Raw genomic sequence first — 12,104 nt, forward strand, 5'->3', positions numbered from 1 at the left:
ACTCGAGAGCAACAACATCTGCGCGGCATGCCTCCCCGCGGCGTGTCACAATACGTTCACGTCATCCACATAAGGGAAACATAAACCACATCGAACGAGCCGACATCTACATATGCAAATATAGTCGATGGCCAACGGTAACAAAGTCTGTCGTTTATTCATCCGATAAAGGAGCGATGTTCGTGCTCTCACGGTGGGTTACACTCGACATTTGATCTCTTCTGACTCGGCTAGGGATCCGCAGATGGACCGCTTAGGGTCACCTTGCGTGTCGTGTCCATCAATTGCGCGTACATATACTGTTATATTTTGATGTGATTGTTCCGTTAGGAATGTGCCCATTTAGATATAAATAAGAACTTTATTTGTCTTGAGTCACGAATTATTATATTTTGTTGCAGTTGCCATACACGTTACATGTGGACGTGACGGACCCACATAATGCCATGCACCCACCGACTGTCAACATATCTAACGAGGGATTTGTGCCAACCGAACCGCAAACATGGCGAGTGGACTTGCCTTGTACGCACACTGTAGCCGATGAAGTGGACATCATTATCTTTTTGAACGTATCAACGGGTCCCTCTTCTTCTATTTTAAGATTCAGAAGGAAAAAGATATGTCTTAAAGAGGCGCCAAGACCGGCCGTCAGGGTGGATAGTGTGCCACATGCTCCTACATCTGCAGATATATTCTACGCGGGAGCGGGGTGCGCTGGCGGTGCGCTACTTATCGCTGCAGTCGCTGCAGCAGCTTGTAGAGCTAGAGCGAGAAAATTGCGTCGAGCACGAAGTGACGAACAAGACGCTCACGCTTTCTTACCGGACTCGTCTTGCAAGTCTGCCGCCAGCTACACCAGCTACCGTCGTCCTACCTCACTACCTGCTGCCGCAGCCGAAGAAAAAGCAAGAGATTTACAACAAAGAATAGCAGAGCTGACGATACAACGGTGCCGAGTGAGGCTGCGCTCTGTAGCGATGGAAGGAACATTCGGGCGAGTTTACAGAGGCACATACGCTGATGAAGATGCGAGGGAGCAAGAAGTGCTCGTCAAGACGGTTGCTGAACACGCTTCTCAAGTGCAGGTAATTATGGTTCTGTGACTTGTAAAAAATATTATTCTCGCCGGAATATTATTAATCCACTGCTCTACTGCAGACGCGCAAACCTTCATTTAGTAATGTCATTGTCGTTTTTTAGGTATCGCTGTTGCTTCAAGAAGGCTGCATGTTGTACGGACTTCACCACGAACGAGTATTGTCGGTCCTGGGTGTTAGCATCGAGGATCAGACGGCTCCATTCCTGCTGTATCCTTGGAACTCGACCTGGCGTAACTTGAAGCAGTTTCTCCTGGCTTGCCGAGGGGTTACAGTGGGAGGTGCCGCGGGTGGGGCTCCACCTCCGCCACCCCTGACCACGCAACATGTTGTGAGGATGGCTCTCCATGCGTTGGATGGACTGCTTTACCTTCACTCTCAGCATGTCTTACACAAAGACATCGCTGCTAGGAATTGCATGTAAGTTTTTTTTACATGATTAAAAGCTGATATATTTCTATCTCATGTCTATTCCGAAAACCAGTATTCTTAATGTAACTTTTTTCAACAGAGTTGACGAAAACCTCCGAGTAATGATCGCGGACAACGCTCTGTCGCGAGATTTGTTCCCGGCCGACTACCACTGTCTCGGAGACAACGAGAACAGGCCTATCAAGTGGTTGGCGCTAGAAGCTCTCACGAAGAGACAGTTCAGCCCGGCGGCCGATGTGTGGGCGCTAGGCGTGTTGCTATGGGAGCTCACGACGTTGGCCCATCAACCCTATGCTGAGGTGGACCCCTTCGAAGTGGCCGCCTACCTGAGAGACGGCTACAGATTACAGCAGCCGGCCAACTGCCCTGATGAACTGTAAGTAGCACCACTATTCTCGTATGATTTGTTCGCAACGTAAATTTCTTGTCTGGGCCGCAGCCAATTTCGATAGTATTTTGGTAGTTGGACGGTGTTTATGCTTGTTTATGTAAAGTTCATTCTCCTCAATTACCGTAGTACGTGCCAAACTGAAATATCGGTGCATTATTCTTATGTTTGTGTTTGTTTGCCTAGGTTCGCGGTGATGGCGTACTGTTGGGCGATGTCGCCCGACGATCGGCCGACGTTGCCGCAACTGCAGATATTCTTGCGGGACTTCCACACGCAACTGACGAGATTCGTGTAAACCATTCCTTAGAAACTTCTAAAGACATCCCAAAGACGACAATAAAGTGTTAAATAAAGTCAACTATAGTGAGATATAGAAGGACGTAAGAGGCCTTACCGTGAAGTGCGAGTGGCTACGTGACTGTGTACAGTGAAATTGTTAAAGAGACTGATTTATATGCGTTTATTTGATTTGTAAATTATTATTGTTTACGTAGTTATCACATATTTGTTGTTTATCTTGTGGTACTGGTATACTGTGGATTTACTGCTTTGACATCGATTTTTAGCAAGAAAACGTTATTTTCTACCGGAGCCGAAGGTATTCATTTTCTTCCACGCTGTTTGGCAAAATGTCGACAATTACTTGATAATTGTTCAAATTACTCCAAAGATGGTATCATTATGGGTAGTTTTTTGTAACCTCAATTATACCGTATATTCTACAACGTAAGTACCAAATGTAGCAATTATATTCAGCTTAGAATGATCTCATTCGGTACTTATGATGTAGAAATATATGCGAAGAAAGAAATCATAATATGCCGTACAAATGCAGCGATTATTACCTACTTATTTCTGTATTTACGTTCTTTACATTAAAATTGCAGTTAAAGCAGTATTTCCAGTGTTTCTTCAAAAACCAAGATAAAAACTTTCCCCTTTGATGACTATAAACCAGTAGCGAAGTTGAACATTTTTAATTCGATAACGTGCGAAAACTTCAGAACAAAAACTTATTATTTATTCACCCAGTGTCTCGAAAGTATCGTTCTGAAATAAGGTCATGTAAACATGTCTTGTTCCCTTGCGGTACTAAAATCGATATTTATAGGCGAAAATATACTTCGCTATGTCGAATTGGAGATATTCAACATTTATGAGCATAATCTTGCAGAAAAAGGAACACTTCTATGCCTTTGCGGGCACTGGTGCTGCTATTTTTGCATGTAATAAAATCTGTACTTTAGTTAATTATCACAGTGTAATAACTTGCTATCTACTTCTAAAACAACTAACTTTATCGAGTATTGTTCGATTGGAGGGTTATTACTCTATAATAATTAAATGTTTATGAGTCATCAAATCATAAATATGTGACAATTACCGATACTCTTGTCAGTTCTCAGATACTAAGTGAGAAACACATGTTTCAATGAAGAAAATTGACATTATGATTATTATTATTTGAACCTCGATACTGCCATATTAGAATAGATAAAATTTTGTACATATTTATAGACGATAGCGGTTGTATTGTATAAATACGTAATATTGAATGTGCCTCAGAGTTTATGAAGACGTTTATAAGTGTTTAGAGTATTATTATTATTGACTAAGACTGGATTAGAAACAATTTTAACCATAAACTATTAAATATTCTGCCTTACAATACCTTGTCTATGATTCTTAATACGAAATTAGTTTTTAATCTGGTACTATAAAATTTAAATTTTAGTGACGATTTTATATTAATAGTGTTGCTAATTATAATAAAAATTCTTGTATTCGATAAATTGGAATATCATTTTGCAACTTTATTAAATCTATTGATACCTTTTGCATCTTGATAAAAAATAAATAAATAAAATACTTAAAAAGAGATAAAATTTCTATGATTTAATAAACAACAGTTGATTAAAAAAAATACAACCAGATTGGAATACTGATTTCATTTTAAATTTTAATTATTTCAAACATACAGATGTAATTAATGAATGAACAAATTAATGAATACAACTGTATTCACATCATCAATTTCTAGGAATTTGTTACGTAAATCAATATTAATTGAATAAACAATTAACTATTACAACTATTCTATCAGAAATTGTTTTTCAAATATATTTGATACTAACAATGTATACCTACTCAGACTCGTTATAAGAGGCAGCAATACATTTTGTACATGTGTAAATATTTTATGACTAGTACACAAATGTGAATATATGAGTGATTAATATTCTATGTGTGTTTTTGTTCCTATCCTTCTTAATAACCTCTGAATCACTTCCATTACTTGATAAACTTCTATTCCCTAAAAGTATTGAGTATTTTTCCAGTATTTATGTATTCACCTTTGAAAAGGTAAAGTAATAAACATCCATTTCTTGGTTTGGAAATTAAGAAATGATCATTAAAATCAACGTAAACTATGTTTGATAAAACCCCCCAAAAAACAATATAAAATCAACTTTTACTATGGCCAGCAAGTAGCTAAAACGTACCTAAGTAAGCATAGCAAAGATCATATTAAACTGAAGTTTATGAACCATACAGAACGCCTATTGTAATATTTAGTCAGTCCCAGAGAGTGAATCACTTATTCCACCCCATTTCGTATTCAAGAAACAAATTCTAGCATTTTTCTCACAAACGAGCATGTTTTATTACCTGTACCCCACCTAGCGTACAACTGGATATTTATTTACGTTTTTGTCACCCCTCCTTGCCAAACACCCCAATTTGAGGGGCATTACCAATCGAAACTCATCGAAGTTAGTTACAAGTATGGAGGTAACTGTATTTGATATCGAACAGCGACCGTTAGTAAATTTTAATATACCAAGGTACTTTGTGCCTTTGCCAAGCTAATAAAGCTGAAATGATAATAAATATAAGTTTTTTTGTTATTACCTTTGACAGGTAACTCAATATTTATGAAAGTCCGAGATGCGATTATTTAGAGCAGAGTAATGCTATTCCGATTTTTCTACTGTACTTTATACACGAGCAAAAAGATATTGTACCACACGAAGGCCCCGACGAGATTCGAACTCGTGATCTCCTGTTTACTAGACAGGCGCTTTAACCAACTAAGCCACGGCGCCTCTGTCGTGTTTGGCGAAATTTCCGAGTATGTTGTACATCACATAACGAAGATTTATGATCACAGATAAAGGTGAATTTACAATAACTGTGTGATTAAACAATTTGTATTGTGGGCTGCTTTATTATGATAACGATGTAACTGTACACGAATTCTTTTGTTATCAATTGGATGCGAAGATAAATAATTACGAAGGCAATAACGCAATAAGAACTTATTGTATCAGTTGCGAAGTCTTACATGTATGCATTAGTGAATAATATGGCCTAGATAAGTGTTATTAACGAATCGAAGGCTCTTGACGCTTTATCAAGGGTAATTTATGCTTTTAGAATAGGAAGGTAAGTACATACTATGGTTTGGGTGGTATTGGGTTCATAATAGATATGACCTCGGTACCCATTTAGGTACCTATATCATGCCCTGGATCTTCTAAAGACTAGACCAGTATGTCATCTGCCTCAAATACGTGCCTCAAAATTACAGTCAATTGCCTTTTTAGATGCTGGACAATAGCAGAAAGTGATCACCTCTTGAGTGATAGTTATTATGTTGCATTTGTTAAAGATAATGTGTAACTTTGCTTTGTTATATTAATTTATTAATACATAATATCTTTTTTCCATACTATAGTGTCTATAAAAAACATTGCTTAGTTTCGCGCTCGCTCATGTGGCAGTCGTGGCCGAGCGGTTAAGGCGTCTGACTAGAAATCAGATTCCCTCTGGGAGCGTAGGTTCGAATCCTACCGACTGCGAACTCTTTTTGTGTCATACGGCTCTAATTGCCAATTTATTACCATTATTGGGGTAATTTATTTTTTATCAGACCCCGTTATTGCTATCGTAGATAAAACGGTCGTTTTATTACTCTCTACTGGCAATGTTTCGTGTGATATTTCATTACGTGGTTACCGGACTTTTTCCCATAATACTAAAACCAACCCCTTGGTCACATCTGGGGCTTGTCAGTTTTTTCAAAAATATGTGTTACGGTCCGTTTTAATGATGTTGAAAAAGCGCGGGATCGGGATAGCTCGTATGGTACCCTTTCTATTAATTAGCTTTGTTATGTTATCTGTCTATGGTCAGTGAGGCCATTATAGAATGCCCTTTCTTTCAGTTACAAGCGTGGCATTAGGGAAATTCCCTGGTTAGCTATAAATTAAAGGATATTGAGGTGTTGTATTATACCTCCAAATATATTCCATATTCACAGGGCAGATACAATGTTATATGCTTTCATCGAGTTATCAGGACTTCACGAGCTTTCTTGACAAAAACCCTACCTACCACGTACTAAGCCTAGTTTAGTTTCTGAGCCCAGCTTAATTGCGCCAGCACGTGTCCCCAATCCTACCACATGGCAAAGACAGACCAACAGCCTGTTCAGTAATCCAGGGCTTATCTTACGATCAAAAAGGATTACCTACAAGAAATCCCAGTAACTAGCACTTAGTAGTTAGTCTGCGCAAGAAATCATAAATATTAACACAGCCACTTTTCTTTGAATATTTTACAATGTTAATGTTCTACTTTTATGGGGGTGAGAAAAAGTGTTGCTAGTTGTATATAGGTATTCATGTTGGCACTATCCCTGCCTTACATGGGGGACAATAGTTCAAACTGAGGATAACGCGACATATCATCATTTCAAGATGGCGGGCTGAATGCTTTTTATGATATTTATAAGTGATATAATGGCCGGGTTTCTGTCAGTCCTTACTTGGTAAGTTTTCCTGTATTTGGATCTAGTTTTCATTTGCATGATTTATGGCTGAGAACGGCTGTACTGATTTGGAGCGAGAGCTCAGCCTTAAGGTATATCCTTGTGTAATACCTTTTCCATAGACAAACGGTGAAGTTAAAACCTTGACCATGAAGCACCTTACGATATTTCTATACCTAAGTATATACTTCTCCTTTATGCACTGTGTTTAAAACATAAAAGTTCCAGATTTATATCAAGCAATAGTCGGCAATATTGATCATGAGTCACGATATAAATAGGCAGTTTCTCAAGATAATAAGAAACTGCCAATAAAGAGGTTGTATTGCAGAATATTTCATCGGTTCATACAGAATGAGTCCATTACTTGTCTGACATCGCACATTTTATCGCGATAAGCGCTTACGACTCTCAATAGTCGATTGTTGTTAAGAAAATGGGGAAATATTTCGCCTCTCAAAATATTGGCTCAGGGTGGGATTTGAGAGTAGGCAAGGCTTTTAAAAACCACATTTCTGCAATGTTTTCAAGAGTACTTGGGTGGTCATCAACGGAAAGTGGAATAAGTACTTGAGAGTAAGCGACTTGAATTTAAATAGCCAAAAAAGAACTAGCAGCTGTTGTTTGGTGCGAGAGGCTACTTTACTTATGTACCGATATGATTTATTTATAATAATACTTTTAAGAGTGAATTTCATTATTTTAATAAAATAATAATCAATGGTGTATAAGATTTGAAAGAATGTCAACTGCAATTATTATATTAAAATCTAATCAAATTACACCAACTCTGTCCCTGTCCTGTGGTCGTAATGAACTTCAAGTTATGTGTCCTTTAACATGGGGGGAGTAATTACTGATGGGTCTCATTGTGTTCAGATAACACTGTTGGGGTCTGTAATCCTATCTACGAGATAGCAGCCGTCGAAACAACAGCGATTGGAAATTACAAGATAGAACGGCCACAGTTGATATGTTTGTAGTCAGATAATAATGGTTGAGGCATGTTAAGTACCTGGAGTTTCGAGTTACTTATTAATTAAATAGGTACTCGGGACCTGATAGTTATGGTATGTGAGAGATAAATGACGTGGGTGACAGCTAAGCAAGATAGGTACAAGTTAATATAATTCATCGATCAAAGTATCTCTGTATGTTGTGTTGTTCCTCTCCATTTCCGAGGTTTGTGATAAAACAGGTTTTTTTTCGTACTTGATTATTATTTTTTGAATACTTACCGTCTTACCACAAAAACTTTTAAACGTCAGTTTATGCCTTGTCTAAAAAAATGACAAATTATGACGTTGACATATGGTTCATTTTGCAGCCAAAATTTTATTAGACAAGTGTAAAACAGGATTTAAAGTTTTTGTAGTAAGGCCCTTTGTATTCAATTTCAATAAATCAGGTATAAAAAAATCCTGTTTCATACTTCGATTTAGAAGCCTCGAGAGGGTGCATTCGTCAATATTCGTGAGTGCAGTTCGGTGGTGAAAATCAGTGAACCCCCACATCCCACGGGAGCAGATCTTACCTAGTATCACCCCACCGCAGTTGCGGGGAGCAATCACCACTAGCGATCTTTAATTAAAACCGGAGACGATAGAGAAATAATGGGTCTACGAAACTTGTTTATTTAAGTTTTCTGACTTGGTCTATATTTTCAGCAGTTGTTTAAAATAAAATTGATAGTATTATAAATATGTAGGTTCATCTTATATACCACTAGTTGTTTTCCCGCGGCTTCCCCCGCATCCCGTGGGAATTACTGCTCTTGTCCGGATAAAATATAGCCCGTGTTGTTTTTTTAATGATATCTGTGCACCTGAAGGTCTATTTTCTTATAAAATACTTGCCCAAGTTCTAAATGCCAAACGCAAAACATACCTCATGTTCTTTACAACTGAAATAAAACGAAGCAATTAGACGATTCATTTCAGCAATATATTCAGTAGGCGCCTAATTTTGAAGAAAAACAGCGACAATTACTCCGCGGGCTCTGTCCCGCTGTCTCCAAACGCAGGTACTGGAATTTCTCATTTAGAGCTGTGAAAAAATATTTGCGTATGAACTCTCCAGTAATTGGGACGACGCGAGGCTTAACATTTTTTCATGTTCCTCATTCTGTTTTCTTTTTTTAGGGACTAATTAAAAACGTCGAATAGAAAGATGGTGTTATTATTATTTCAGTATACAGACAAATATTTTATACCTAAGAACATAGTTTCTTTTTACCTAAATATGAACTGTTTCTATTATACACTGTGAGCATGAAGATGGCTGGATCGCACCACCTGCTTGGAACACCAACATAGAAAATGTTCAATCCAAATCCAAGCCAAAAACTGGAAGACCGAAAGATACAGTGAGCTCGTTCTACGTGAATCGGTTTGTAAATAATCAACAAAATGTAGGGTACCTGTTTGTAACTATAATATCAAGACGACCAACAGCTTTGTCTGCTCGTGACCATGGACGCTGTAAAGGATCTGAAACGTCGGGATTAAATAATATTAATATTACCTGGTAAAAGTAGTTTTATTTTAAATGTCTAGAACTCGCATAAGTGTCTGATATCAATTGTGAACATTATTAAAAATGTATTATTTTTCGTTACATTTGATTCTTATTTGCAAAGTTAAACGAACTGAGAAAGGAAAACAATGAGGAGAGTGGGGGTGCAGGGAACAGAAATTTGCCTTCATGATGCCAAGTTCCGCCGTGCAGTATAAATTATAATCTCAATGTTGCAACATCTGGTACTGATGCTGTCAGCTTTGTGAAGCTTGTTTGCTGAGCAGAATCTATGTTAGTAAGTACTAGCTAATTTGATACCTATATTTACCAAACAATACTTTACATGTGAGAATACAGATCAATATTTTTTTACATGTAAATATCACACAACTTACCTGTAATTTATTGCTTGTTACATCAAAATTCAAACATCAAAAAGAAAACTTAACATACCTTTTGCCATCTATTGAAAGTTTCAAAAACCATGTTTATGTACAGCACAAACTTGCTCATTTGTGGCAAGCCTTAGTGAACGACCGGTAGGGGAGAGTAAAAGCGGAATTATTTAATCTGTCCACGGAAGCGGTGATTGATGACGCTCATCATATTCATTTACATCGAGCGAAAAAACGCTTTAAAGGTGATCATTAGCGTTGTTTGTGTAATCAACAGCTTCTAAGAGCTTCTCAGTTGTTTTAATGGCTAGTTCTTTTTGCCTAGCTGTGTATCAACTTCGGTAGATTATGAAATATGAAGTTATGTAGTTTTATTTATTATTCAAGTCTACCAAGATGTTTATTTAAGTCTACAAAGTTACATTCCGTCGATTGTGGATTGGCAGTCATTATTTCTGTGTCATCTATTTATTAAAAAATATAAAATGCCATGTTCTTTATTAATAATGTGTGCCCATTAAATGTTTGTTTATGAATATCATGAGCAGCGGCAACATCATTTACTGGCAATACATTCCGCAATATTTATTAAAGGCGTAATTGCCCACTCGTGAAACAAAAACGAAACACTTGCAAATGACATTCATAAATACGAACTCGACATTTGTGCGGCGATGTATCGATTTTATTAAAATTCTGACGTCATTATCTTCATAATGATTACCTGGTGTATTACACATGTCGGTATAATTTCAGCTCATTATACTATCATGTCATTAATGGTCGCGGCGTAAGCTCGGTGCGCGGTGAATGACTGACCTGTCGCCAATGATTGATCGCGTGTAGTAAAATCGCTCCTGTCAGGTGCGAGCGGGACACGCAATCAATCATTCTCATTTTTAATCAATTTACTTGCTCATCTATGAAATTGTGAGATTTATTAATGAACTAGCTTCTGCCCGCAACTTCGTACGCGGATCCTGTCCCTTATGCCAGCGACTACGGGGTCAGCAAAATCAAAGATCTGAATTGTCTGATATTGAATTTTAAGGGCCCGTTGACTTGAAAACAACGGAATACGCATAACCATTAGAAACGTTCCATATATTTCATTTTTGTACTTTAACGGCAAAAGCACAGCAGACTAAACAAAACGCTGAGAACTGAACCGCAATAGACGTGACCATAGGGATAAAAGTAGTGATTCTAATTAGTCCGCATTTAAGTTGTGTGTGGCAAAAATATTATTATTACGTAAAAAAACATTAAATGTTACTGAGATGACAAAGTCGTGATGAGTTAGTGGAAGTCGTGGTGGTTTAGTGGGTAGAGAACCAATCTCTCAAGTATGAGCGTGCGTCTTTGATTCCAGGTCTGGCAAGTACCTGCCAATGCAAATTTTCTAAGTTCGTTTGTACTTTCTACGTATATTTTGAATACCAATGACGGTTATTTGGAGAGGATGTTAAACTGTAGGTTCCGGCTGTCCTTGAACATTCTTGGCAGTCGTTATGGGTAGTCAGAAGCCAGTAAGTCTGACCAGTTTTACCAAGGGGTGTTGGGTTGAGCGGTTAACCGGGTTGTGGAGGTCAGAAAGGCAGTCGCTCCTTGTAAAACACTGGTACTCAGTTGCATCGTGATTTGAAGTCGACCCTAACATAATTGGAGCAAAGGCTCTTGAGATAATAACTACAATAATAATGAGATATACGCACCGCAGGACATCTGAGGCTGATGACGGGGAGTGGCGACCCCGCAGGGCATATATACTGAGTTCTCCAGGGAGAGTATACTGCCCCCATCTCCGGCCGCTACCCCATCTCCGGCCGGTCGGAGTGAACCATGACGGGGGTAGGTCTCACGCCTCTGGTTTGGCTTGGCCGTCCAGAGTGGAGTCGCTAGAGCACTATTAGTAGCCCTGCTCGGAGGGTGGGTGCCTCATGGTAAGCACAGGGAGCGCGTAATCTGCGTTTAAAGTCCGCCGAGGTATCCTCACCCTTCAGCCGCTCATGTCCCTGTTGCCCTCTTGTTGCTATTCAGTGACTGGTTCCCGGGGGCCCAGTAAGTGAGGTGGCGAGTCTCCACCTGCCATTTTTACATGTACCTAATACATTGTCATCCACTAACATCTCATCACAATAGCCCAAGTAGTTTCCTCCATAGTTAGCAATAGTTTAGCACAGAACCGGGGATTGTCTTTTTTTTAACGACGTCCACCGGGGATTGTCCTTGGGTTCATTTCTATAGTGTATAAAGGGATAATCGTCGGTTTTGTGTCACCATTTAATAAAAGTTGTCTCAAAAGGCTTCAGCGTGTTGGCTTCGGCCCCACGTTTGCCTCCCAAAAATTCGGAACTCTGTAGTCCCGAGGTATGGAAGAGACATACAAAATAATAATGAGATATAACGCAACAAAGTCGGAGAGTGGGGGCTCG

The 12,104-nt window shown here is 38.6% G+C and overlaps 1 protein-coding gene and 2 non-coding genes across 3 annotated transcripts in view; 2 read left to right on the forward strand and 1 right to left on the reverse strand.

Annotated features, from left to right (window-relative positions):
- Positions 1-4,165, forward strand: part of LOC124632887 (tyrosine-protein kinase Drl) — a 28,535-nt gene extending 24,370 nt beyond the window's left edge. Inside the window, exons 3-6 of the mRNA XM_047167881.1 lie at positions 402-1,088; positions 1,204-1,520; positions 1,612-1,908; positions 2,107-4,165. Of these exons, the coding sequence (XP_047023837.1) occupies positions 402-1,088; positions 1,204-1,520; positions 1,612-1,908; positions 2,107-2,218 (1,413 nt within the window). The 3' untranslated portion in view covers positions 2,219-4,165. The remainder of the gene's footprint in view (positions 1-401; positions 1,089-1,203; positions 1,521-1,611; positions 1,909-2,106) is intronic.
- A 791-nt stretch (positions 4,166-4,956) lies between these two features.
- On the reverse strand, positions 4,957-5,030 carry Trnat-agu. Its single transcript has one exon. It is a non-coding gene; the product is annotated as a tRNA-Thr (tRNA).
- A 674-nt stretch (positions 5,031-5,704) lies between these two features.
- Trnas-aga lies at positions 5,705-5,786 on the forward strand. Its single transcript has one exon. It is a non-coding gene; the product is annotated as a tRNA-Ser (tRNA).
- Positions 5,787-12,104: the final 6,318 nt, after the last annotated feature.

The sequence above is a fragment of the Helicoverpa zea genome, chromosome 1 (genome assembly GCF_022581195.2).
Source record: "Helicoverpa zea isolate HzStark_Cry1AcR chromosome 1, ilHelZeax1.1, whole genome shotgun sequence".
NCBI classification, from domain to species: Eukaryota; Metazoa; Arthropoda; class Insecta; order Lepidoptera; family Noctuidae; genus Helicoverpa; species Helicoverpa zea.